We start from the raw sequence: 27,742 nt of genomic DNA, 5'->3' as shown, positions 1-27,742 counted from the left end.
CAGGGTGTCTATTCTGGGTGCAGGGAAGCCGGTCCCTACCCTCAGAACCAAGAATGAGGAGCTGAATTCATTAAAAACAAAGTGGGCTGTCAGACACAGCTCCCAGCTGTGCAGCCCCTGGCAAGCTGCTTCCCCTCCAGGACTTTGTTTCATGAGTTCTCCAAAGGGGAGGGGGGGAGAAAGGCAACAGGAGCTCCACTGCCCTCCCACCATGACAGTCACTAGGCCAGAGCTCCAGGCAGGCGCACTCCGCTCCTTCCCCTTAACTCAGCACCTCTCTGGTCACACCCTCACCCTGCAGTCCTGTCTCATGGAAGGTGGAAGCAAAGGCCAGAGAGCAGTCACTTTGGATTTTTTTATTTTACATTTCATATATTATCCAGTTTCACATTCTCACAGGATTAACAATTACAACAGCCACCTAGTCTCCCACATCTGAAATGGCAAGACAGTCACAGCTGTGACTAAAGGTAAAGCATTGATATGCTCACAAAACAAAATAAAATTGCACAATTTTTTTCTTTATTTTTCTTAAACCAACGCCTGACACAAAGGCTCGCTGTTGAAGAATGGAAACCCGTTTCTTCTTCGTGCCTCAAACTAAACATTAAACTTATCTGACAAGGCGAACAAGGTCTCTTTAATAATTAATGGTACACACATGAAAATCCTTTATGATGCATAAATATTTTGTTACACAGGGTACAAAAATACTTTTCACGTTTTGGTTGACTTTAAGGTTTGGAAAGAACAAGGAGCAGTGGTGGGGGCAGGGCGCCCTGTGGAGAGGTCAGCAAGATGGGCAGAGGAGAGGGCTTTCTTATAATTATTGGCCCATCTGAGAAGGAAGCAGAAGACTGATTCGAAATGACAAGGCAAATGTCATGTGGTGGTTCTGAGCCTGGAAGTGTGTGTGGTGCATGGGTCCTTGGGGGAGAAGTGGCCACAGGGGTCAGGCCTCTCTGAAGCACAGTGGGTGTAGGGACAGGGTGTGGAGAGAGGGACCAGGCACCATAAGCTAGGACCTGTTGCTATGGAGACAGTGCGAGAACAAACTGTACACTCACATATACACAAGTTTAAGTGTCTTAATTCATGCCAGAAAACATGCAAAATTAAATGCCTCATTTTTTTGAGGGGGAGCTTAAAAAGCATATTTTAAGTGGGAGGTCAGGTCAGGTCTTGCTGGGTCACAGTGAGGCCTCCTAGCTGGGTCTGGGTGTCCCAGCAAGAAGGCCCTCAAATCCTCCAGGGAGGCCTTGGAGAAGGGTTTGGGGTAGAACAAGCCTGAGGAAGAGGGAAAGGAACAGGAAGCAGTTCACTGAGTCAGGCTTAAGATTCACAGTCTCCGGAGAAGCAGCAGCTCTGCACAGGCCGCACGCAGGGGGCGGTGGAAGCTCAGGGCCCTATTCTGGCCCCACCACATAGTCCCAGAACCAACTTCCTGGCGACCAGACCTGGAGGGGAGAGGGGTGGCCATAAGCAGAGGTAAGGGAGTAGAGCTGGCCCAGGCCTCCCTTTGCGGAGGACGCACATGGAGATGGCAGGCTCATGGGGGTGGGAGAAGGGAAAACCAGCCACCTGCCCCAGTGACCAGGCTCCAGGTACCACCTCGCAGTAGCAAGCTCTGGAGACTTGGGCAGAGAGAGGACCACAGCCCTGCAGGAAGCCAGAGTCTAGAACATTTTCTGTCCCAGGCTTCTGGGGCCAACACTTACTGAAGAATCAACAGAACTGGCGATACTTCCATCCTTGCTGGGTGCCGTCAGAGGAGGGATACCAGCGCACCTGCAAGAGAACCCACCTTCAGGAGCCCACCGTGCAGTCCTTTTCCCTCAGCAGGGAACTTGATGAGCTCAGCCTTCGGTGTCCCTGCTGCAGTCCTAGTTGTGCCACTGACTGGCTGGCAAAGGCTGGGCCAGTTACTCACCTTAAATAGGAGTTTCTTCATCCAGAAACGGGAAGACTGCCTGCCCCACCTCCTTTGCAGGATTGAGGCTCCGTGAGAGCAGATCATGCAGATGCCTTTAGACTTCACTAAGCCTGAGCCATGTGCCAGGTTAGGCCTGCCAGAGGGACATCTCGGCAGTCAGCAATCTGCCCCCCCTGCTTACTAGGAGAGCAAGACATTCCTAACATTAGTAGAAAAACAAACCTAATAAATTTCTGTTGTGTTTCTTTGGGTCTCAGTATCCTCATCCAGTCATAGAACAGAGATGGATATGGCAATCAGGTAAGACAGGACATAAGGTACATTATAAAACCAGGATCAGTCCAGGTGCGGTGGCCTATAATCCCAGAGGCTCGGGAGGCTGAGGCAGGAGGATCGTGAGTTCCAAGCCAGCCTCAGCAACAGCGAGGTGCTAAGCAACTCAGTGAGACCTTACCTCTAAATAAAATACAAAACAGGGCTGGGGATGTGGCTCAATGGTCGAGTGCCCCTGAGTTCACTCCCCAGTACCCACCCACCCACCCACCCCCCAAAAAAACAGGGTCACACCAGGAGTGGTGCGCTCCTGCAATCCCAGAGACTGGTGAGGCTGAGGCAGAAGGATCACAAGTTCGGGTCAAGGCTAGCATCAGCAACTCAGTAAGACCCTGACTAAAAATAAAAAATAAAAAGATCTGGGGATGAAGCTCAGTGGGAAAGCCCCTCTGAGTTCAATCTCTAGTACTCAAAACAAAACAAGACAAACAAAACAGGGTCATCTAAGAGATAAAACTCCTGTCCTTATACAATTCTTCAAAGCATCTACAGGGATGGCAGCCTCAAAGTATCCTACCAGTGCCCAGTAGCCACCTAAACTCTAGCACTTGCCAGAAGGCCCCACAGAGCAATGGTTCCAAAGCTGGATTCCCAGAGTCTGATCAAGAAAATGACATGCAAGGCTAGGCACTTGCCTTGTTGAGTGTGTTCAATCTCTAGCACCACTGAGAGAGAGAGAGAGAGAGAGAGAGAGAGAACCCTGTCCCCATGGGCCAGTCATCTGGAAGGAGGGCTACACTGGCTGCGAGGCCAAGGCTGCAGGGAAGGCACCTGCCTGTTACACATGGCAGAGCATCTCTGCCCTAGCCTGCCATGGCTGTCTGGGAGAGGGAAGGGGCACCACGCGAATGTGGTATAGGGATGAGAACTCAGAAGGGGAGCCCAGGGTCCCCTTAAAAAAGGAAGGAATGACACACGAAAGTGAGGGACTATAGAGAATGAGATTGAAGCCAAGTACATAGTCAGACACCCTGAAGCAGAGCAGGTGGTACCAGTTACCCACTTAGCAGCCACAATTTCTGCCTCTTGGGTAGACAGAGGATGTCCAAGGATGCCAGGCCCTCTGGGGGCGGAGGGGAGGTTTCCTAAGAATTTGCTCTGTGCAAATTCTTTTTTTTTTTTTAAAGAGAGAGAATTTTTTAATATTTATTTATTTATTTATTTATTTTAGAGAGAGAGGAGAGAGAGAGAGAGAGAATTTTTTAATATTTATTTTTTAGTTATCGGCAGACACAACATCTTTGTTGGTATGTGGTGCTGAGGATCGAACCCGGGCCGCACGCATGCCAGGCGAGCGCGCTACCGCTTGAGCCACATCCCCAGCCCTAATATTTATTTTTTAGTTCTCGGCGGACACAACATCTTTGCTTGTATGTGGTGCTGAGGATCGAACCAGGGCCGCACACATGCCAGGCGAGTGCGCTACCGCTTGAGCCACATTCCCAGCCCCTGTGCAAATTCTTGATGTTATTTTGTGCAATGCAGATTTCTGGCCACACACCCACCTTGGACTGCGGTAGGAAGTGAGTGTCTGGCCACCCAATCAACACTAGGATTCCCCTGGGCTCTAAAGGATGTGGCACTGCTGTCACCAGAATACAATGGCCCTGGGTCACAGGAACTACCTTTTTTTTAAAAAAAAAAAATATTTTTTAGTTTTAGGTGGACACAATATCTTTATTTTTTTAATTTTTATGTGGTGCTGAGAATTGAACCCAGTGCCTCATGCATGCTAGGCGAGCGCGCTACCACTTGAGCCACATCCCCAGCCCCACAGGAACTACCTTAATAGAGCCTATAGCCCACAGAAAAGGCCTCTCCTTGCCTTGGAGCTGCCTGTCCCACCTCAGAAGCCATGGTATTTCCTATCCTGCCTCCTAAGTGTCGGGAAGCAGATCCTTCCCTTCTAGGCTGACAGCTGTGTGGAAAGCTTCTCTTGCCCCCAACAGCATGTCCCTTCCTAGATGTGGCCCAGGGGATGCTCTCTCAGCTGGCCATGTGGCTGGACACTACAAATCATTCCACATAAGAGTGACACATGAGAAACTGGCAGTGGTGCCACCAGAGAAGCCTTGGCTCAGTCCAGCTCAGGGAACCCATCAGTGGGCCCTGCCCAGATCCCTTACCCATCTGGGTGCCCTACAGGGCCAAATGAGGGGAGAGTGCAGGATGAGACTAGAAGGGACTAGGAAGCCTCTAGCTTACCTTTTTTTTACATTGGAGAATCTGAGCAGCTGCTAGATCCTGTCTTATACTTCCTCCACAAGGTACTGTGACCCCTGCATCTCAAGCAACAATTTTCCCTCCAACCTGGGTGAGTCAGGTGACTAATTGGGGGAAAAGAAGAAAGCTCCCATTGTGGGCTCAGGACAAACGTGTCACTGAAGTGGATGGAATGCACTTAGAGGGCTGCTTCCCTTGGGGGCCTGGTTTAAGCCAGTGGTTCTCCAGAAGCAGCATGACCCTTCCTAGATTTCTTCCTTCTGCCTGAGACCCTCAGGCCTGGCGGCAGGACCAATGTTAGGGACCCAACTAGAGTCGAGGCCTCTAGCTATCCCAATGTGCTCCTGAGAGACCATCCCACAGGGCACAATGATGAGGCTATGGATGAGCCTATGGGGGGCTGCTTCCAACAAGGAGGGAAGGACATGGCCTCAGCTCGCTCTCAGATCTTAGGACTGACTAATGGAGAAGATGACACCAAGAAGAGGGTAAAGGAATTAGAAATATGAGTAGTCAAGAAAAATGGGAACCTCTCTCATCTGAAGGTCAATTAAACAATACTTGACCCAGGTGACAGCCTACACTTGGACCCTGCAATAGGTCTGTGACAGGTGCCTAGACATGTGAGCAAAGCAAGGGCACTACAGTAGAAAACAAGTATGCAAACAACTAACTTACTGTCCACCAGGCACCAGGTCCATTTCCACACCACCATGCCAGCTAGGCATCCGAAATGCAAGTCTATACTTACTTACTAGGAAAACTGTCTTAAGATTCAAAGTCAGAAAAGATTAACTATATATTGTAATTTTCATAAAAGATTCACATCTGTGAATTTACCTACACACCTATTCCCAAATCTAAGGACTAACACGTTTGGTCCTAACAGACTCTTTTACTGCTGAGGAATGAATGGCTGGCTAATGACCACCTGGTTAACCTCTGGACACGAGTCTTCTTCTTCCCGAAAACTGCCACTATCCTTAGATATGGCAGATTATGGGAGGAAACTGGAAAAAAGAAAAATGGCAGGCACGCAACCCTGTGGCATGGAGCTCAGTGACAGGTAGCAGCATGCCACTCCAAGCCAGTTGGGCACTCCAAGCCTCCCCTGATTCATTTGAACCCCCTTCCTGCCTCCCTGTCTGTCATGGCCTAGCATCTCAGGACAGAGCAGAACCTCTCCACCTGATCCAGTCCAACCCTCTCATTTTACAGATGAAGACACAGGACCAGAGGTGAGGAGTCCAGCAAGGCCAGTTCTGTGTCCCATCAGTGCCTCCTGGGGCCCCTACAGTTAAAACAGCTCGGCTCGCTGGAGCACAACAGGTCTGCCCTGGGCAGACACACAGGATGGGCTTTCTTGCTCCCCACTCTATCCCTGCCACAGAAACTAGTTTGTGGCACACACTCAAACCTTCAAAGGTCTTCCTCCAGGGAAAGACCTTTGCCCTCTTTCTATGCTTTAATCAATTTTTTAGCGCTGTCTCTGGTAATCAGCTGGGAACAGTGGCGAGTCTATAACCACAATTCTTCTGCCCTTGGTACAATCAAAAGATGCTGTAGCCAAGGAATTCCCTGCCAGGGTAAAGTTGGCTCAGGTAGTGGTCCATGAATCTGAACTTTCTACCTTGGAACTGGTGAACCTCAATGTCATTAAGCCCCTCAAAGGGCCTAAAGAAGGATATGCATTCAGCTTTTAACAAAGCACCTAGCTCCCACCAGCAGCTTCTGCTTCCAGTGAACTCTCCCTTTCTGGCTTCTCATGTCCTTTTGCCTTGTCCCCTTCCCTACTTCCCAGGTCCAAGCCACCTCCCTTTATATACTCCCTCAACAGCACAGCACACCCCACCGCCACCCTGCTGGGGCCAGCTTGCTCCTCTGAGGCTCAGCTGTTGGTCATCTGGCTGATCAGAGGCTAAGATCAGAGGCTGATCAAGACTGCTCCTTGGCCTTCCTCCTGTGACTGTCTGGCAGCATCCTGTCCACACACCTGGTAGCTTCCTGTCATTGCCACTATGCAGACCACTCTCCATACACACACACAGTGTGGTAAGACATCACTGGTAGTATATCCCAAGGCCTATACTTATGGCAAAGTCAGACCAGAGTACAAGAGATATGAAAAATTGTGTTCTAAATATGTAATAAGAATTGTGATGCATTCTGCTGTCATGTATTTAAAAAATAAAAGCAATTAAAAAAAAAAGTCAGACCAGAGTAAACCTGGGTGGCCAGAGGCTGGGATCTGACATAGCATTTGACACAAAGCCCCCTGGGCCCAGTCCTCACCCTTCCAACTCCCCCCAAGACATGTCTGCTCCCACTTTCCTGCCCTAAGACCGGAAATAGCCAGGTTGCATAAAAACAGGAGCAAACACTCAAGACCTCTTAGGACAACCAGGCACAGTTCTAGAACTTCATTGGTTAACATCAACCTGTCACAACAACTAAGGCAAAGTCTATTATTCTCATTTTCCAGGTGACTAAAAATTGAGGCAGAGAAATCTTTAAAAGCTTGATGAAGTTCATAAAGACAGGCAGAAGCACGTCTGGTTCCAGAGATCATGCTTGGACCGGGAATGGAATTGTGATCCTGTCACCACAGGGGAGCAGGGCAGAGCACGGTGGGCTCCGGGAGGCGATGCCACAGCCAGTCTTCTCAGCATTCCTGGCACTCTGCCTTACAGCCTCTACAGGAGCTCACCACTCACAATCTCCTCCCCTCAGTCAGATCCCAATCCTTATAGATCCCTGAAGCCTAGCCTTTCAGATCATCCTGAAGGACAACAGTTCCATTGGAGCTTTAGGGATAGGAGTGGCCCCATGGCCAGGAAGGTACAAAGTCTAAGTTGGAAGAGCCAACTCAGAGCCCTTCTACTCCTCCACCCAGAGGGGCTTACCTGAGCATGGAGGGCAGCAGCAGCAGCAGCAGTGGCAGCTGGGTAGGTGAACGCAGCATGTGAGATGGCTGGGGTCAGTTCTGTGGTGTACAGAGGATAAGGGGCCCAGGCCTCTGGGGACGCAGGGATCAGAGCAGCCCCCATCAGGTCATCTATAACAGGAGACAACAGCCTCCATTGTCAGAACACTGGTCTTTCTTCCTACCACCCCCTTCCAAACAGAGAAGGGGACCCAGCACTACGATTGAGCCACAACCCCCACCCCCAGCCTCTACTGAAGACCAAGACCAGGCAAAGAAGCCACATGAATTTGGCCTGGCATGATGGGCACCCTGATTGCACCAATAAGTTCTCAAACAGGCCTCAATCCATCTCAAATAAGAAAAATCAGAGGTGGCTTCAAGAACTGGCTTCAAGAAGCTGAAAACCCCAATAGCTCAGGCACAGTCCCTCTGAGAGTCAACCAAGGCCACAGGGAAGGAAGTTTCAAAGGTAGCTCTGGATGCAAGAAGCCCCCTGAAGAGGGGAAGACAGACAGGACTGATTCCCTCAATAAGAATCTGAGCATCTGCTCTGCATGCAACTCCAGTAGAGCCTGCCAGCTCTGACCAGGCAAAGGGGCAAAAGAAGGCAGCTCAGAGTACCACTCACAGGGATCCCGGGCGATGAAATGTGCTCCTAGGGCAGGGTGAACACTGGTGGGATTTGGTGTTGCCATTAACTTGCTCTTGGCCATCTTGGTGTTGGCTTTGGCAAACTCTAGCCTCAGGGTTTGCGGGTTCTCAGGATCAAAGCGAATACCCTACACAGGAAGGAAAGGAAGAGAAAGACTTACTCTGTAGGCTCCACACTGTCAACTGCAGTGGATATAGAGGGCCCCGGAACCAAGCTCGCCTACAAGACTCATGCACATGGGGCCATGGTAGAAGAATGTGGCTTAGACCTGTGAGTAATTATATTTATCACAAACAGGGAATCAAGGACTCTGCCCTGAGATGAGTGGGAAATGAAGTTCACCTATGGACTTTTTTCTTGGGCATGAAATGGGGGAAGGTTTGCAAAAGACAGAACAGAGGCACTCACTGCCTACCAGAGAAGGCCTACTTTCCACCTACTCACGTTCAATGCATTCTTGGCGGCTTCTGCTCCTGCCCGGCTGTCAAAGATGACAAAACCAACAGGCTAGTAGGAAAAAAGAAAAAACATCCTCACATCTCTCCCAGTATGCCATTTGCCCCATCTAAAACAACCAAACAAAGATTACTGGGCTGGGGGTGGAACTCAGTAGTAGAGCTCTATAGTATATACTAGGACCTTGGGTTCAATCCTCAGCACCACAAACTAAAAAAGGATCATCACCAAACTAGAAACAGCATTTGTTCTGCTGATAAGAGAACAGAGAACAGAGAAGAAAAAAACTCCTTGCCCACACCTCCCCTAAGGTACAGCTGGAAGATCCACATGCACCCAAAGTGAAGTCTCCCTCCATTGTACCACACCATGGGAAATAATGCCAACCAAGCTTTATTTCACTGCATTAAAAAAATCACCCTTTTGGGGGCTGGGGTTTTGGCTCAGTGGTAGCGTGCTCGCCTAGTATGCATGAGGCACTGGGTTTGATCTTCAGCACCACATAAAAATAAAGATAATAAAGTCCATCAACAACTAAAAAAATATTTTTTTAAAAAAATCACTCTTTTGTAAAAGCCTGTTTAAATGCATAAAGATTGTAGGTCAGAGCTCAGCTACCTTCTCTACTACCCTCAGCCATGGGCCCAGACAGTGGTTCCCAAATCCCCGAGTCAATCACAGAAGGCCAGGAGCTTACTGGACCCCAACAGCTGGTGAAGTGGGGAGGGACCTGTGGAGGCCATCCTTTTGTCAGCTGAAGACAGATATGGATGGCAGAGTGCGTTTCACTGTCATGTTAGGGGAAAGGAACCAGACCTCAGTTATAAACTCAGCAGTCAGTACAGGCTGGGAGGAAGAAAAACCTGGGGGTGGGGGAAATTACCTGTCTCGAGGTGAGCTTGATCAGGGACCCTTCATATCCCTGTAGAGAGAGGTGGCCATTACTGGGGAAGGTAAGAAGCCTCTATTATGCTAACCCAGCACTGCCCCCTCAGCCCCACCTTTCCCCAGTGACCCCTGAATCATTCTCACACCCTTCTCCCCCCACAAAGCCAACCCACTCTAACCTCCACCACTGTGGAGTTCCAACTGCCCTTGTGTTCTGAATCACATGGTCTAGCACATGGGGTGGCATCATGCGGTGGCATTCATCACTTCATGCGTAAACTTTTGTGCGCTCCACTAACTTGTAATTTGAAAGCACAGATCTTACCTTTTAAGCTCTCTCATCTGCAAATGGAAAAGCCTACACCAAATCTTAAGATTCCTTATATAGCAAAACTACTAAGATCCTTTATGTCTCCATTTTACAGATGAGGAAACAGAGGCTCCAAAGAGCTAACCAAGTGAAAGAAGTACACTAGCAGAACCAGACAGAACCAGGTCTGTGACCACAGCTGCTGATCCAACTGCCCGCACACAACTCAATTTAGAGATTCATTCCTGTTACTTCTCCCTGGTCCAGGGCTCTATCTTGGGGGTGGCTGGGTCCTGACTCACCTTGAACGGCCGGAAGAGCAGGTAGAGTTCTCTGGGTTTAATGTCCACAGGGAGGCCACTGACAAACAATGTCCGAACCTAAGGACAGAGACCACAGTGGTCAGGGCCAGATTGGACAGGAAGGACAGGAATGGGGGCTGTTCCTTCAGGCAGGAAACTAGAGTCCTTCTAGAGCTTAAGGAGGAATTCAGTATTTCCTGGGCCTCCTTTGGACACAGAGGCATATTTACATTTAGTCTCACAGCTTTAAATTTTTCAAAGCCCTTTCTATGCACCTTTCTTCTTTAGATTTATCCTGTAGGTGTCATTCAGCAAGCACTTGCTGAACACCTCTGCGCACAGACTGTGGCCAAAAGAGGCAAGGAGAACGTGCTCTGTTGACAAAGTGTACACGCTCTTTGCAGATAAAGGTCCCACTCCTCTAAGAATCTGAAGAAAGCTATATTGCCTCATCCCCCAAAAAAGCACACAGAAAAAAATACGTATATATTTTTCCTAAAGATACCGTGGTTGAGAGATTCTGTTTGGTCTGAGGAGAGGCAAAGAGGTACATGGAACTAAGTCCTATGCCACACTATGCCCTGGAGCTGCTGTGCAGAGTGAACCTAATCAGTCCTCTCCTCCTTCCTGTCCTCACCAGGAGGGTACATTAGGGTGGGTCAAGGACCCAGAGCCAGGGCTGGGGATGTGGCTCAAGCGGTAGCACGCTCGCCTGGCATGCGTGCGGCCCGGGTTCGATCCTCAGCACCACATACCAACAAAGATGTTGTGTCCGCCGAGAACTAAAAAATAAATATTAAAAATTCTCTCTTTCTCTCACTCTCTCTTAAAAAACAAAAACAAAAAAAAAGGACCCAGAGCAGCCCCACAGAAGCATCTGCCTCAGTTCTCCCCAGAGGCCACCTATTTTGCTCAGACTAATTTTAAACCCTCCCTCAAATGGTTCCTTTCTGGCCAGACCTCCCCAGAGGCCCCTTAAATAGCAAGTTCTCAGCACAAACTTTCCTGCTTAGGGTCAGGGAGCGGGTGTGTAACAGGGACTCTTTTCCTTATTTCCAGCTCAGAGTCTTGTTTCTAGTCTTCCCTCCGGGTCACCAGGCCCTTTCCCACTGGTTTCCATCTTTTAGGTTGTAAAATACTCCCAAAGGCTACACTCTAGCCCCCAATCTGTCCTTGTCATCTCTCAGGAAAAGAGGCACCTATGGATTAGGTGATGTGTCCCTATTTGCCAGGACACAGACCCTTTGCAATCTGACTTGAATATACTCCTTGGTTCTTTCTGATTCTAGCAATCCCAGCCAATGACACTGCCCTCCTATGTCCCTTGTCCAGACAGTGAAACAGGGCCCAGCAAAGCTCAGTAACTTGTCCAGGGCATGCGGCTTAGTTCACCAAGGAGCAGAGGTAGGCGAGACCCAGGTTGTAAAAGACCCTGACTGCTGTCTGACACCATCCACCTGGGCAACCTAATTCAGCCCCACAGCTGAATAAAGAATTGTCACACATGTATTCAGTAGCCAGTCCCTTCTCCTGGCACTTGTTTCAGATGACAGTAAGGCTAGAGTGATGAAGGTAGAAAAAGTCAGAAACTGGCAAACCAGCGATGGGGTAAGCATGAGCTCAACAATCTCAGCCACACGTGGACAGGACAAGTCTCTACTGTACACCCACCTTCCTGCTTCCGACCCCATCTGACCCCAAACCCTTCCCAAGGACCCTGACAAACACCTGCAGTGTCCCATCTCATAGCAGTTGCTTGTGCTGTTGTCCTCTGGCCCACCCTTTCCTCACTCTTTAGCTAAAGAGCACTAATGCTTCAGGTCCTGATTTCCTGGCTCCCCTTTCCATCCCGAGTCCTGCAGCGGTCCTTGGCACCCTTGCCTTATGTTCCCCCCAGCCTAAGCGGACCCTCTCATCCTGATTGCATCAAGTCCGAGAGACAGGAGCTAAGTAAGACACAAGACTTTTCAATCTTCCAAAGTGCCTTGAGTCAGGCCTTGACGTTTGAGACCTCCCTCCCCATCTCTACACACTAAGTCCTTCCAAAGAAAAAATGGCCAGAGACCAGATGAGGCTGAGGACTACAGAATGGCACTGTAAATGAGAAAGAACAGGCTTTCCTTAGACCAGAGTCTGCATCCCAGCTTTATGCTTGGTCTGGAGAAGTTTCTTATCTTTCTGAATATATTCTTTATCTGTCACCACCACCACCATCCATCTCCAAGAGAAAGCTCACCTTACTCCATGCCTGGCACACATGCAGGGATCAACCAAGTGCTGTTTCACTTAGGGCTCCTGTCACCACTGCCCTACAGGCCCTCACCTATCGGGCACCATTTTTTTCCATGGTTGTCTAGTAAGGCTGGATCAGGCCCAGGTCAGTCTATAGTTGGGAATGTGGGTACAACAACCTTAGGTGGTCGCTCGATTCTTATTTTTCCTCTTCCATGGGGGGTGGGGAGCAATGTTTGAGGTCAAAGGTATCATAGAGAGTATTCAGTTTAACCCCATCATTTTACAAATGAAGGGAAACTGAGGCTAGGGACAGTGACAGCATAAATGATGGCACAGTCAGGATCCTTTGAGACATGCAGTCACGTCTTCAAGGCCTGACCAAGTAGTCTTCATGTCTCAAGTCACTACCGGAGCCCACTCCTCCCATGGCACTTTCTGGTGCCAGCCTCAGGACCTGGATTCAGGAGGGAAGCTGCATGCAGACTGGAATCAGACCTCTATAGCTACTGATGCCATGATGGAAAGATCAACCAACAAACCCAAAGAACTCAGGTGTCCTGCTGATTCCACAGGATGACGACGATAATTCAACACACGACTGGGGGTTAAGTCAGTGGTAGAGCACTGGCCTACCACGCATGAGGCCCTGGTTTAGATCCTCATTGTCACCAAAACAAACAAACTTGTTTCTTGGGCCCTTCTCCTTGCATAGACTAGCCCCTTCTTCTTCTTCTTCTTTTTTTTTTTTTTTTTTGAGAGAGAGAGAGAGAGAGAATTTTTTAATATTTATTTTTAGGTTTTGGCGGACACAACATCTTTGTATGTGGTGCTGAGGATCGAACCCGGGCCGCACGCAGGCAGGCGAGCATGCTACCACTTGAGCCACACCCCCAACCCCAGACTAGCCCCTTCTGCAGAAGCCTCCACACAATCCAAGGGATTGTCTCCTTTACATTCTAAAAGGTGAAGAGCAACCACGGACCTTTAAGAATGGTCCCCTAAGAATAGACACCTTTAGGTGGCACATGCCTATAATCCCAGCTGCTCCATAGGCTGAGGTAGGAAAATGGCAAGTTCAAAGCCAATTTCACAACTTAGTGAGACTCTGTCTCAAAATAAAAAATATAAAAAAGAGCTGGAACTGGGGCTCAGTGATTAAGCGTCACTGGGATCAATCCCTAGTACCAAAAAAAAAAAAAAAAGAATGGTCACCTTCAGAGCAAGAAAGAGCAGACCGTGCTTGCTAGGCCCACAATCCTGTTCTTTATCAGAGGTGAAGGGAAGTGTATAGTCAGTGGAGTGGATACTGGGAAGTAGTTACAGAATCTTGAGAACTCACTAAAAGATGATACATGCTGAGGAAGAACACTTCTGGTAGAACCTACTGGAAGCACCAAACTTTAACATGAACAGGGAAACTTACTAGGGTTGTACCCCATACAGGACATCACAGACATAGATAGCTGTGTACCCCCTATGACAGCTGGGAACAGACCAGCCTTGCTGCAGGTCCCAGCCAGTTCCTGGCCTGTTGAGTAGAAAAGACCAGCTTTTGTCACAACTATGTCCCTGTTCCCAGGCCATGGGGTTCCCAAGGCTTCTCTCCTCTCACTCAAGCCCTGTTGCCTGTCTTTCCTCTAAAGCGCTTGGGAGTCAGGTGGTGGGAGATGTCCAGCACCTGCCTGTTAAGTCTACACCACTGGCTACCACTTGTTAGCAGACTTCCTACAGTCATCCAGGTCTTTCCTGTCCCTCAGAGTAAAAGGTCTAAGGGCTACTTTCCTCCAGCTAGTGCTGGACCAACAACCCCCTGACCTCTTCTCACCTCCTCTGGGAGGCACCTCAGTCTCATTCCCAGTGCTAGGGTCTCCAGGAGCGAAGAAGGGCAGCACCTGAGTGGCACAGGTAGTATCAGCTCCCGATCTTCAACTCTGTTCTTGAACCCCTCTCAGTAAGAACAAGCCTGTTTACTTACTAATATTTTGATACTGGGGATTGAACCCAGGGACTCATGCATGCTTGCTACATACCCAGCCCAAAAAACAGGCTTAAAAGGAACTTCTTCACCACACTGTCTAATTCCATTACAGCCTTATAAGCTACCCAGCCTTTTCCTTCAGGGAGGTGTTGGTTGCAGGCCACCATCTGGGTTTCCCTTCTTCCTCCATAGCCTCTGCAGCCTGGAGGCAAGGGATGACTTTCTAGAGAGAAAAGTGGTAGGAAGAAAGGGGCTCAGACAACCCATCCATGTGCCAGTGAAGGTCTTCCTTCAGACAAACTGACACTTGTTTAAAGACCTTCAGAAAAGATTAAATTAAAACAAGCTTTCAGGAACAAAGTGCTAGTGATCCCCAAGGAACCAGCCCAAGGCACAAATCCAGGTTTGTGTGGAACAGGCTTCCAGGCAGAAACCTCTCTAGGCCCTGGATACCCCTAGGGCAGATCTCTCATTCTGCCCGCCTGAGGAGTAGCTGTTCAAGTCTCCCTCCTCACAGGGGCACACAGAGCCCAGTAGGAATAGAGGAAGGGCTGGCAGGGAGTTGGAGCGGTAGATGAAATACCTAGACGAAAGCAGCTAAGCAAAGCCCAAGAGGAAGGACCAGGATGCAGGGTTAGCTGCAGGCCACTAGGCCCAGTGAAAAGGACACACACTTGGTCAGAGATGTGGCAGAGGCCCCTCTGCTCACAAGACCTGTGTCCTCTTCTGCAAGGGAGGAACAGACCAAATGCAGAAGGCACCAACTTTCCCCAACCTTTCACGCCAAAAGACATCCTTCATACTGAGCATTAAACACTCGGCTTCTCAGTTACTGTGGCTAAGAGGATGGGCTCCATAAATGCCAGTTTTTATTAGTGATGGAAAGGGTAAACACTGCTTTCAAAGACACCCATAGTCATTAAGTCCTCTTACCATTTAACTGTGAAGGACAACTACAGTCTTCTTCAGACCCCCGTCTTAGAATCACCAAGACTGGACTCTGGACTCAAGGGACCATCATGCAGAAGACAGTCCTTTCTCCAACAAGGATCCTGAAGCAGGAGAACACCGAGGCCAATCCCCACTCACAAAAATCCCATCAACCCCCAGGGAACAGTCTCCCCTCAAGGCCAACTCCAGCCTCTCATAAATCCCTACCCCATGAGAGCTGAACTTGGGGAGAGAACCCTACCAGAAAAATTGTTTCTGGGCAATTAAAACATCATACAGCGGTGTGCAGTGGCGCACACTTCTGTAATCCCAGGGCTCATAAGGCTGAGGCAGGAGGATGAGTTCAAAGCCAGTCTCAGCAAAACCAAGGCGCTAGAGCTGGGGTTGTGGCTCAGCAGCAGAGCCCTCACCTTGCATGTGTGAGGCCCTGGGTTCCATCCTCAGCACCACATAAAAAAATAAATAAATAAAATAAAGGTATTATGTCCAACTACAACTAAAAAATAAATACTTAAAAAAAAAAAAAAAAAGCAAGGTGCTAAGCAACTCAGTGAGACCCTGTCTCTAAATAAAATACAAAATAGGGCTGGGAATGTGGCTCAGTGGTCAAGTGCCTGAGTTCAATCCCCAGTACCCCTGTCCCCCAAAAAATCATCGTACAAAGGGGATAAAAATGATTTCTGAATACTGATTTCTGGTACTGATCCTTTAGGATATCTGAAAGTTAGAATTTTATTTGGAAAAGAAAAACTGCCTCCACAGTCCACTTCATCAACGGTTAAGAGTAGCAGGCTTGCTCCAGGCCCCTCCTCCTCGCTGCTGGGAGTGAGCTTTCCTAGTGTCAGCTGGATGGAAAACACTACTTAAGAGAAGAGGGTGGGGAGAGGAGGGAAATCCAAACAGGGAAAAACAAGCCTCTTATAAGCCCTTCCCACATCCTTCCCCTGCTCCCAGTCCTTAGCAGCAACCCAAATACAGAATATTTGAGCTGAAGAAACCTTATTTTTAGATGGAAACCAGGGCCCAGAGGTCCAGTGAGCTGTTCATGGTCACTGTGCTTACCAGAAGCAGCCCCAGGGTCCTCAAGTGCCTGGCTACTGAGTCAGTGCTCTTTTGTAAGCCTTGATTGCTTGCCAGCAGCTTAGACCCCAGCGGAATAACTCTGAGGCACCCAGGAACAGGTATCTTCATAGCAAATTGCAAAAAGATGGGGTGGCAGGGGTGATGATGCTGTGGTTAGTCCTAAACAAAGCTGATTCAGTTATAAAAAGGTCAAAGGAAAGACTCAAGACTGCCAACTTCAATGCTGAGTGTGAGCAGCCTCGCGCCCCACTGGGGGGAGGGAGACAGACACTCCACCAGCCTAGACCACAGGTATTTATGAGCTGCAGCCTACGTTATATAGGAAGCTTATGGTTTTCCTGATATAAAGATACTGAATGTTCTTTTTAATTAGTTAATTTCTGTTCTTCTTCTGTAGTGCTGGGAATCAAACCCAGGGCTCTACTACTGAGCTATACACCCCTAGCCCCAGCCCAGACATCCTTTTAAGATGGGTAGCAATCAACCTCATGCCCAGATCTGATCTGGCTCCTCCAGGGAAGAGAGATCCATTGATGTGCTAAGGTATCAGAATTTTAAGGGAAAAAGGAGAAAGTGACGAGGTCTTAGGACAAGACTCGGACAGTGTCCTCATCTGCTTAGAGCCCCAGTGCTTTCTTCTGCCCACAAGAAGGCAAAGGATATGGTGAAGAAGGGGACAGAGAACAAAACTGGGAGGGAATAAGAAGACAGAAGCCAGGGCCTGGACCCCTACGCCAGCTTGGGCCTGAAGTATGTCTGTGGGTCACTGCTGGCTCAATGCCAAGGTTGCCAGGCAGAAATCTCAGGGTAATCACATACTGGGTGTGACCTTAGTAGCGGGGGTGGGTGGGGTGGGGTGTTGGTTGTTTTTGTTTTGGGGGGTGGGGGTGTGTGCCTGGGTCCCACGCTTAGGCCTGGCATAGCAGGTTGCTCTCTCCCAGAGGGAAAGCCAGCCCTCTGAGTGGGGCCACTTGACGCGAGGTGGATGGAATGTGGCGACATGGCCAGCAGACCCAGGACTTATAAGGTGCTGAACAAGGGCACAGGGAAAGACGGCAAGCAGCATACAGCCAGAGGGTGCATATGAACCTAGACACACGCTCCCCCAATGCCCATGTGTCTAGGTTCATATGCACCCTTGCTTCCAGATCTTTTCCAGGCAGCCTCCACCTGGATGACACCTTGCCCCAGAGCTTACCATCAGCATCACAACCCAATCTGGTGTGAAACTCCCAGGCTCAAGATCAGTTCTAGTGTTCTGCCTGCTCTACTGATTCCAGCCCCAGAGCACATGCCACCAGAGCTTGGCTTCAAGGCCAATCTGGGCCACACTTTTTAGTTTCATTCTTTCACCTGAATCATAGGTATGTAAGCATGATGGTCTCTTTGATGTAACAGGTAAAACAGGTATGTGGCCCATTTTACAGGCAGAAAAAACAGCTCAGGGATTAAATGCCTGGCCAGTTGGTGACAGAGCTAGAGGTCAAGTCCAGTTTGCTTGGAAAGTTTAAGGCTCTTTGCTTATAGCCTACAACATATCCTAGAGTTCTTACAGGATGTGTAGGGTTGAAGGGAGCAGAGATTGGGGTAACCAAACTGGGGTGATGAATTCTCTAAGAGGAGGGACAGACTGGTCACATATAAAGTACTAAGTAAACCATGTGCAGTAGCACACTCCTATATTCCCAGTGACTCAGAAAGCTGAGTCAGGAGGATCCAACTTTGAGTCCAGTATCAGCAACTTAGCAAGACCTTGTCTCAAAAATAAAAAGGGCTCAGTGGTAAAGTGCCCCTAGATTCAGTCCCGCAAATCAATCAACCAACCAACCAATACTAAGTAAGGGAGCCTCAGACCTCATTATCTAAGCTGCTCTTTGCCCCAGAAACAATAGGCTTCATAGTAGAAACACACTAGGTCAAAGCCCACCAGGTGCACTGACCTACACCTCATTCAGAGATCTACAGCAAAGACACAGCAAGAACTAAGTTGTGCAGATTTGGTACCACAAAAGGCTGCTCAGAGGTGGTACTAGGCCTGCTTTAAGTATATCTCCAGTCAGAGCAGGAGGCCAGGACTTAGAAGCAAGACTTGCTGGACCCCCAGCAGGGAGACCTCCCAGATCCATTCACCTCCCCATCCCTCTGGGCAGTGAGGTCTGCCAACACAGATCTATTATCACCTGCCTGAGTGCCTGGTGAGAGTCATACTTGCCACCACTGCCACACACCACTGCACAGAAGGGACTACATACAGGCTTACTGTGGTCCAAAATTAATACCACCAGCTCTTAAACCATAAGATGCCACGCCAGCGTGAGCACCAGCACCAGCACCACCACCCGTGCCCCATCACTTGACTAAATCTGACAAGAGTGATGATCCCCAACATGGTGCTCCTGTTGAGAGAAGGCTTCTGCTCAGGGACCAAAGTTGCTTCTGGACCTTTTTGATCAGAAAGTCCCCTAGCAAACACATCAGAGATCCCTCCATTCCAAGCTGTGCCACAACTACACATCTAAACCAGAACAATCTGGGCAGAAGGTGGAGGGTACATAGAATCTTCATAGCAATAAAAGTTCTCAAAAATAGTCTCAGGTTCTGGGTGGGATGGGAGACCAAGGCAGAAGGATGTCAGGTTCATGGCCAGCCTGGGCAACTGTCTCAAAACAAAGAACAAAAAGGTCTGGAGATAAAGCTCAGTGGTAGCATGCCCCTGGGTTATCTCCAGAACCAAATACATATATACTCACAGTCTCGGGGTCTTTCCAGTATCCTCTCCTGACTCCTCTTCTCCCCCGACTCCCAAATTAAAGCAAGGTCCATATGGGGGAAGGTTAGCCAACCACAAAGAAGGGTTAAATGCTCCAGATACTGCTACCATGGCCTGGTCCAGGTCAAGCCCTGCTCCTTCTCCCTGGAGGACTAAGGCAGCCTCGACAGCTTGCAACAGTCAAGTGCCTCTACGCAGCTACGCAGCTGACCGTGAGTGGCTAGCCCTGGCAGGTGGGCCTAGGCAAACGTTCCCATCCCCCAGGCCCTGCTGCAGTCCAGGACTCTGGCACCAATGGACCCACAAGTGGATTCTTCTGCCTCAGAAAAGGCTGAGTCTCAACACATCTCAGAGGTGACATTTCTTCCAACCAAGGAAGACGCAGAAAACAAGGAGGCTGTGCAGATCCCTGGAAGGCAGTGGAAAGGGTTCTGGCATACAAAGCCTGAAGGGCTGTCTAGGTCCCACCCACCTTATGGCAGCATGGTTTCTGAAGTGTAAGTGACAGGCTTTGCCCCACTGTTTGTCTCATAGCTTTGCCATGGTTAGGAGACAGTCAAGTGGCTACTGCCCATAACCAATGGCAGAGTAGAGGCAAGTAGCAACCAAGCAGTGCCAGTCCCAGGACTCTGAACTGAGTGACCAGAGGTGGGTAGCCTTGGACCAGCAGCTCAGCCCTCAGGGCAGGCAGGAGGAACTCATCTACCTCTCAGGACTGTCTAAGGCCCAATTGGATAAATGGTTTGAGAGCATGAGAGCAAAGGGAAGATTCAGCATCTCAGTCCATGTTCTGCCCCTACTTGGGGGTTTCACCAGCACCACCCTCGAGAGGGAGGCAAAGAAAGCCACCATGTCCAAAAGTTGAAATGGGATTTAGAAGCTGGTTCTCTTGCTGGGTAAGGTAGTGCACGTGTGTAATCCCAGCAACTCAGGAGGCTGAGGCAGGAGGATTGCAAGTTCAAGGCCAGCCTCAACTACCTAATGAGACCCTTTCTTAAAATAAAACATAAAATGAGCTGGGGATGTAGCTCAGTGGTAAAGCACCCCTGCATTCAACCCCCAGGACAAAAAAAAAAAAAAAAGAAAGAAAAGAAACTAGCCAGGCTGCCCACATATGGGAAAGGAGGAGACAATGATCCAACAGTATGACCTCCAGAATGACAATCACTTGAAAGTGAGTAACATTTCTTTAGAAGCCTAAAGCAGCCTGTGGCAGTGAGGTGTGAAAGCAGTCAGTCTCAGGTACAGAGAAGGAGGGGTAGGCCATCTGTAGAGAATTTAAAATAAAATTGACTTGGTCTGTTTTTATTATCCTATGGGATGGTGGTTCTAAAGAATATCTGTGATAGAATGCTCCTCCTGGCAGGGGTGAACAGTTCTCATCACCCAGTCCTACGGACACCACAGCCCAAAGGAAATAGCCTAAAATCAGTTTCTGGTCTTCTACTTGGGACTCAAGAAGTACCCAGAGGTCAGCCCTTAAAAATTTGGGTTGCAGACACCTCTCCGCCACCTTAAATCTCAGCAAAATCTAGCATGTGGTTAAGAGGTAATTTTGAACTCAAATCCCAACCTCCTCACTTCATAGCTCCATGAAAGTTTTAACCTCTCTTGACACGTTTATATGAGATGATAGTAATGTAAGCTCTCAGCCAGGCACAGTGGCACAGTTTTCAATCCTAGCTACTCAGCCCTTAAAAATTTGGGTTGCAGACACCTCTCCGCCACCTTAAATCTCAGCAAAATCTAGCATGTGGTTAAGAGGTAATTTTGAACTCAAATCCCAACCTCCTCACTTCATAGCTCCATGAAAGTTTTAACCTCTCTTGACACGTTTATATGAGATGATAGTAATGTAAGCTCTCAGCCAGGCACAGTGGCACAGTTTTCAATCCTAGCTACTCAGGAGACTAAGGCAGGGGGGTTACAAGTTTGAGTCCAGGCTCTGTAACTTAGTGAGACAGGTCTTAAAATTTAAAATAAAATGGGATGGTGATATATAGCTCAGTGGTAGAGTACCCCTGGGTTCAATCTCCAGTACCACACACGTTAGTACTTCACAGTGCTGTTGTGAAGGTTCAGTAAGATAAAATAATAAAGAGTTTAGCACCATGTCTGCAGCAAACACTACATACAGGCTTACTATTATTAGTACATTCTCTCCGTTAGGTTATTTGAGCAGAGGGGAGGCACCTACAACACCCTCCAGAGAGGAAGGGAACTTGCCTTCCTACCAGAATCCTCCTGGATCCACCTGCCTGAGTCCTGTTTCTAGTTAGGGTAAGTGCTCAGGTAATCATAGAAGTCTCCCTTTCTTCATACTCAAAAAAGACTGCAGACAAAGCACAAAGATGTTCCAGGTTCTTTCAAATGCTTTCAACGTCAGAAAAGAAAAGGTACCCAAGTCACACACACTGGACCCTGGACTTCCTTCACACTCCTCTAGACAAACTCTGACCTTTTCCACCCCCACAGGTCTAACAACCTCCTACTCACCCATACCTCACTGACTTCTAACCTCTCAGCATTGCCAGGAATCTGGCTGTCTCCTGACATCCCTCTGAGGACATATGATGAACCCTAGGTAACAGTTACAGAAGGAACAGTCTTGATCCAGTTACACTAGGGTAAGAAGGTAGCAAACTTAAGTCAAATTATACACCCTTTAGCTGCCATTAACCCCTGCCTTTCTATATATAGCTTACCATTAGGCTGCTTTTTTTTTTTTTTTTGTAGTTGTAGATGGACAGAATGCCTTTATTTTATTTTTTATTTTTATGTGGTGCTGAGGATCGAACCCAGTGCCTCACACATGCTAGGCAAGCCTTCTGCCACTGAGCTACAACCCAGCCCCCAACTTTTTAATTCACCTCCAAATACCCACTACCCAGGGATGCCCCACCCCAACTAAAAATTGCCATAGGGGCTAGGGATATAGCTCAGTGGTAGAGCACATTTGTAAGGCCGAGTTGAATCCCCAGCAACAAAAAAAGGTGGCGGGGGAAATAACCAATCCAAACTCACCAAGTTAAATGCAATAAATATAATAAATATATATTATAGCTTTTTTGGTGTATCAATCATACCTCAATAAAGGCTTGTTTTTCATGGCACTGGGTATAGAACCCAAGCCCTCACATGCCAAGTACTTTACCACTTATCGACATCCCCAGTCCTGGTAGTTTTTTTGTATTGTGGTGCTGGGTATGAACCTGGTGATTGCACATTCTAGGCACACACTCAGCCACTGAGCTACACCCCCAGCCCTCAATAACATTGTTTTTAAAAATTATTATAACTTATTACTTTGTATTGTAAAAGATCTCCATTTACTCCTCTCCAGAAACACAGTAACTACCTAGCTATCCATGGAAAAATCACTTGGGACAGGATAGGCTTGGATATGGGATTCAGCAGCAGGGACATAAAGCCTGCCTCAAGCAGGATTCATGTTCTGTGTCCAGCAAGACCCACCTGAGGGATGGTATAGGCTCAGATTGAAAAGGAAACTCATGGGGCTGGGGTTGTGGCTCAGTGGTGGAGTGCTTATCTAGCATGTGTGAGGTCCTGGGTTCTATCCTCAGCACCACACATAAATACATAAAGTAAAAGTCCATCTACAACTAAAAATATATTTAAAAAGAAAAAGAAAAGGAAACTCATCTCCTCTCTTTAGTTCCCTGTTGTCCTCTTTAGCTTTCAAAGGGTATCAAAGCTTTTAACACATAACACATCTCCTTCCCAAGTGTAAAGAAAATGCTTTTCTTCCTAATCCCACATGGTATCAGGCTCTTCATAATATGGACCACATTATTGCTGCAACACCGCAAATTCCTGGTAGTTACCTAAAAAAGTCATGAGGTTCTACCATGCACTTACCCTACCTTTATACATGCCAGGCCCTCCTCTTAGAATGCCCTTTCCACCCCACTATGGCAGAAACAATCTACTCACCCCTAACTCAGAGAGGGCTGATCTCTAACCTCTCAGTGGTACCATGTTACCATGTGCTGACATTCCTTTATTCTAACATACCATCATTTCCTCCTGGCAGGTCCTCCTCACCTCCTAGCCTGCAACCTTTCACCTATATTCCTAACCCACAGTCCAGAAAAAGAACCTATTGCATGTGATACAGATGAAGACTACAGGTAAGATGGGCAAGGAAGAAAAGCCAAAGCCATACAAAGCACTTTAAGACAAGCAGCCTCAGAACCATGGAAACACACCCCTTCTCCAGTGACCCAGCACCTTTAGGAATTAAAGTCTTATGGTGGACAGTATTAGGATTCTTTGGTTTTCTATGCTTGCTCTAGCTAATCTCTAATAGTTGACTGGAAAGAGCCAGCTTAGGTCGGTTATAGCAGTTACCATCATTGCTAACAACATCTTCTGGATGATGGATCTTAGGGATTGCAGAACTGACTGCTAGGCAGCCTCTAAGCTAAAGGAAAGAGATCAGTTCCAAGCCCAAGCACACAAAAAAGATGGAGCCCCCAGCAAAGCTCTTGGCCCATTGTTCAGAAGCTGATGAGTGGAGCAGACTGACTCTTGTTCTTACCAGACCAGAATACACACTGAGCTTCCAAGAGGAAGGCTAACAGAGGAGGAGGTGGTTTCCAGGAGAGCTAATCGAGGCCCTTAGATTTAGACCTCAGCTAAATACATCAAGTCCATGTTCCTTAGCAAGTACCCTCTTACTGAATCTACCTTAGCCCCCAAAGAGGAATGTAGGGACCCCACTTTTTAAGGAGCCTGCCCTCTCTCCCAGAAAGGCAATTAGGAGAAAAAAAAAAAAGTGAAATCTCAAATGCTTTTTTCAAGATTTACACTGTTTATTCTTCCCACCCAGAGCAGTGGGTCTGAGGATTGGGTTAGCCTAGCCCAACTTTCAAGCAGTGTGAAATCCCTGCTGAAGTCAACACTTTAGAGCAGTAATGGGGTTCAGGGTTCCTGCTCAGCTTCACAGTAGATACTGCCCTCCCAATTCTAGCCTGCAAGGGTATGAAGGCAAGCAAACACACCAGTAACCCTGTCACTCTTCCCCTAATCTCAGGGAAGGTTCTGAACAACCACATACCATGATGGTGCCCAAAGTGAAGGGTCTGTGGGCATCAAGGTCAAAGGATGACAAAGTCCAATGGAGTCAAAACAACCCACCATCCAAGAGCCATTACTGAACAGCCATCAGGCCTTCCCTCTTCACATTCTTAGTAAAGAGTTGTATATTCTTCCCTTGCTCCTCCCAGCAAAAGGTGGAATCAGACAGACATTCTCAAGATGTCACGCCATTGGTGGACTGAGGCTGTCAGGAGGCCTCTGAATTGCTAAGACAAGGAGCTGGCAGTGCGGGAGTTTGGCCCAGCAGTGCATCTCAGAGCTATTCTGAACCAACCCCATAGTCCAATGGGAGGTGAAAGCAACCCTGAGCCACCCCGCCCCACACTCTGCGGTTTCTCCCCCATACCAAAAGGAAGAGCGCTCAAGATGGATAACTGGCCCCTGGTTTCCTGGGCAAGAACATTCCAGGACCAGGCAGGAAGGGTCTTTCAGCCCTGGGTGACACAGCAGAGGCCCTTCGTAGGAGCTAAGAAGGCTGTCCCCTTTCCACACCAGTTCTCCTCTCTGCTGGCCACCCTCACATTTACTGAAAGCTTTAAGATTTTTATCCACCGCCTCACCCCCACACATCCACTTCACCATCCCATCAACCGACAAGCTGCTGGGGATTCCATGAAGCCATCTCATACTCCCTATTAGCACATGGCCAGTGGACAAGATGATGTCATCGCTTCTCGCAGGATCCCACCCAGGCCAGCTTTGGGGTCCTGGCTTGGCTACCAGTGCAAAATCGGAAAACCGGGAACTGAATGTATTTAGTCATCTCTTTCCCAACTCCAGTTAATTGCCGGCTCACCTATGCCAAAACCCAGGTTCAGGGGTTGTGAAGAAAGCCTGCCCGGTCCCATGACTACAACTCTAGTGAACCCAGGTGGGGGCGGCCGAAGCAGGCCTCCAAGGTCATGGGAAGGGATCAGGGTGGAAAGGGTAGGAAAGTGAGGGTGCCGCCCGCCCGCCGCTCCGCTTGTAGTTGAGACGAGGGTCCCGGCCACCTGGAAGGTGCTCCCCAGACTACGGCAGCAAGTCGGGCTGGGGGTGGGGTGCGAGGGACGTGCGGGCAGCAGGCGTGGGACCGACTCGGTGCAGCCAACCCACCGCTAGACGCACGGACGACGCGCGGCCCTCCTCGAGCCCGGGAGGGCGGGGAGACAATGCCTGCCCCGCGAGGCAGTCCAGGCCGCACGCCCCCGCCCGAAGGACACGGGCTGCTCCTCCCCGGGCGAAGGGCAGCAGCGGGAAGGCGCCAGGAGCGATGGCCCGACCGACCCCGAGCGGCGCAGAAGGCCCTGCACGTCCTCCCCGCGCCCACCTCCGCGTGCACTTCACCCAAGTCCCGGGGCCACAGACCCACCTCCTCCTCCAGGGTTGTGCCGGAGCCCGTGCCGGTGCTGGTGCTGTGCTCGCCGTCCGGCTTCAGGTTGCTCATGGTGAAGGGGGAAGGGGTGGCGAGGGAAGGGAACGCGGAGGGCGAGCGCGGCGCCCGGCCCCGGCCGGGAGGTGGGAAGGGGCGCGGTGAGCGGTGCGCTCCGGGGGTGCGGGGCGGGGTGGCGGTGGGGGCCCGCGGGGCAGTGAGAGGGGCAGCCGCCGCGTCAGGCCGGGGTCACATCAAGTTTGGCGGGTGCGGGAGGTGGGGAGAGGGTGCGGCGGGGGAGGCACTGGGAACCAGAGCCGAGCCCGAGCGGCCGCCGCCTCCGCCTTTTCACTGCGACCGGCGAGTGCGCCCGCGGCGGCGGCGGCGGCGGCGGCGGGGGGCGGGCGCCGGGGGAGGGGGCGGGCGCCGGGGGAGGGGGCCGGAACCGGCCTCAGCTGGGGCCCGGCCAGCCCCTCCCCCGCCCTCCCGCCGTCTCCGGGGGAACGCACAGCCAATCCCGGCCGCCCACTGCGGTCTCGCCCCGGTCCCGGCCGCGACGCGCCGGCCTTCGGCGCGGCCTTTCCCTTCTCTTGGTCACCCTCTCCTTCTCTGCTTCCCCCATTCCCTTCTCCACGACAAGTTTTTAAACTTTGATGAACTGGCCCAGCGAACTTTCTTAAAGGAGCCGCGCACCGCCGGAGGTGGAGCCGAGTGCCAGGCACGCCGCATCCCCGCCCTGTCTGCCCCACGCGAGGTGCGCCCTCGGCGAGGCCCCGGGATTGTGGGCTCCCTTTTAACCTAGTGTAGGAAAACGGGGTGTTCGACGCGTTGCCTTTGCCCCCAGAACTACTCGCCGGGTCGCAGTTCGAACCGTCCTTCCCACAGCTCAGAGCTGCGGGGTCCGGGTTCTGAGGATGATAGGCGGGGGAGGGGGAGAATGGCAGACACCTGGGCTTTGGTCTGCCTTGGGCGTTGTTTTGCTGAGTGACCTTGAGGAAATCACTTCCCCTCTCTGGCTTCAAGCTCCTAGCCCAGAGGGTGGGACTTAGGAGGCAAACTCCTTTTCCGCTCTCAATCTCTGAATGGCGCTCAAGGCTGGAAAGTACGTCTCGTGGCCTTAATGGCTATTAGCCCTATGAGGGGATACCTCGAATGACCTAGAAGGTTCCCCATTACCACTACCCGGCTTTTGGGTCTTCTCACTCCACGCCTGAACTAAGTACCCCGTCCATGCCGTTTCCCCTCCAATTCAAAGACGAGCACGGGGGGAGGGGAGAGCAACCTGGCTGCTCGGGTGGAGTCGCGGTGACTCCCACCCGACGGGTCTCGAGCCTCTTGAATTTGAAAACCCGCGCAGACCAGGGCTGGCCCCTGCCGCCAGTTAGTTAAAACCCGCGCCCGCTTCGGGTCCCGCTGGAAGCGCCCGAATCCCGATTGTCGGGCGGAGCAACCTGAGGGTTGGGCTCCTTTCCCGCGTCCCCACCCCAGAATTCCTGTTGCGTCCTGAGGGATCCAGGTCTGCAGCACCATCCGGCCCTGAGTAGCCACTGCGGAGAGGCGAAGGGACGCGGAGGGGTCAGGCGTCATCGGGTGTGATCCACGGCCCGCGCCTACTCTCTGTGCTGACTAAACTAGAACTAGCTAAGCTAGATCTTGGTTCGGGTCTGGAAGCGACGCGCAGCGGCGGTAGACTTAAAAGGTTTGCCGGTGCAACCAGGAGGCACCCCAGACCTTGGGCGAGTAACTTGGCCCCTGAGAATCTCAGTGTACCGGCTTGGTAAATAGGGGCAGCACCACCATACTGGTGTTGTGCTGTGACTCATTCTCCCAGATAATTTATAATCACCTCAACCTACCACCTCACAGGTAAGTAAATTGATCACTAAAGATGGGTGATATGTTTCCCAGTGACATTCATTTATTTGGTAAAAATTACTGAGCACCTACTTTGGGACAGGGGACCACTTCGCTGTGGCAAAAGGCCAGAAACACCTGAGAAGAATCAGGCACTGTCAATCCATGATGTGCTTATCACCTTTTACACAGAATTTTTGAGGTACACAGAATTTTCGAGCCTCCGTCCAGTCTGGATTTGTCACCAGCCTTCTGCCCTAGAACAGATCTTCCCATCAGGCATGTCTCAGATGATTTTGATACAGTAATATTTAAAAGAAATTTCCCTTTCTCTCCCAATCCCCAATCCAAATCCTCCCTTCCCTGGAGATCCTGT

The 27,742-nt window shown here is 49.9% G+C and overlaps 1 protein-coding gene across 4 annotated transcripts; it reads right to left on the bottom strand.

The window, feature by feature from the left end:
* Nucleotides 1-341: 341 nt before the first annotated feature.
* RBPMS2 (RNA binding protein, mRNA processing factor 2) lies at nucleotides 342-27,146 on the bottom strand. Of its 4 annotated transcripts, none has more exons than XM_081288699.1 (8): nucleotides 25,513-26,754; nucleotides 10,024-10,101; nucleotides 9,407-9,445; nucleotides 8,512-8,574; nucleotides 8,044-8,194; nucleotides 7,393-7,544; nucleotides 1,719-1,788; nucleotides 342-1,457 (listed from the first exon to the last, which is right to left on the bottom strand). In XM_081288699.1, exons 1-7 carry the CDS (start codon nucleotides 25,585-25,587, stop codon nucleotides 1,726-1,728), a joined length of 621 nt encoding a protein of 206 aa, XP_081144825.1. In that variant the 5' UTR covers nucleotides 25,588-26,754; the 3' UTR covers nucleotides 342-1,457; nucleotides 1,719-1,725. The 4 variants fall into 4 exon arrangements, with proteins under 4 accessions (XP_081144825.1, XP_081144826.1, XP_081144827.1 ...); XM_081288700.1 differs by lacking the exon at nucleotides 25,513-26,754 and adding an exon at nucleotides 24,121-24,245; XM_081288701.1 differs by lacking the exon at nucleotides 25,513-26,754 and adding an exon at nucleotides 15,170-15,187.
* Nucleotides 27,147-27,742: the final 596 nt, after the last annotated feature.

This window comes from Spermophilus citellus (genome assembly GCF_964194105.1).
Source record: "Spermophilus citellus genome assembly, chromosome: 4".
Taxonomy (NCBI): Eukaryota; Metazoa; Chordata; class Mammalia; order Rodentia; family Sciuridae; genus Spermophilus; species Spermophilus citellus.
The sequence above is the reverse complement of the archived record's forward strand: the minus strand, read 5'-3'. Positions and strand labels throughout refer to the sequence as shown.

Bases quoted from the DNA above. Each gene is read 5' to 3' on its own strand.
- RBPMS2 (XM_081288699.1), bottom strand. From the start codon at position 25,587: ATGAGCAACCTGAAGCCGGACGGCGAGCACAGCACCAGCACCGGCACG. The intron at 10,102-25,512 runs GTGGGTCTGTGG...CTCTGTCCTTAG, and splicing joins GCACAACCCTGGAGGAGGAG to GTTCGGACATTGTTTGTCAG. The intron at 1,789-7,392 runs GTAAGCCCCTCT...GTTCTCTTGCAG, and splicing joins CTGCTGCCCTCCATGCTCAG to GTGCGCTGGTATCCCTCCTC.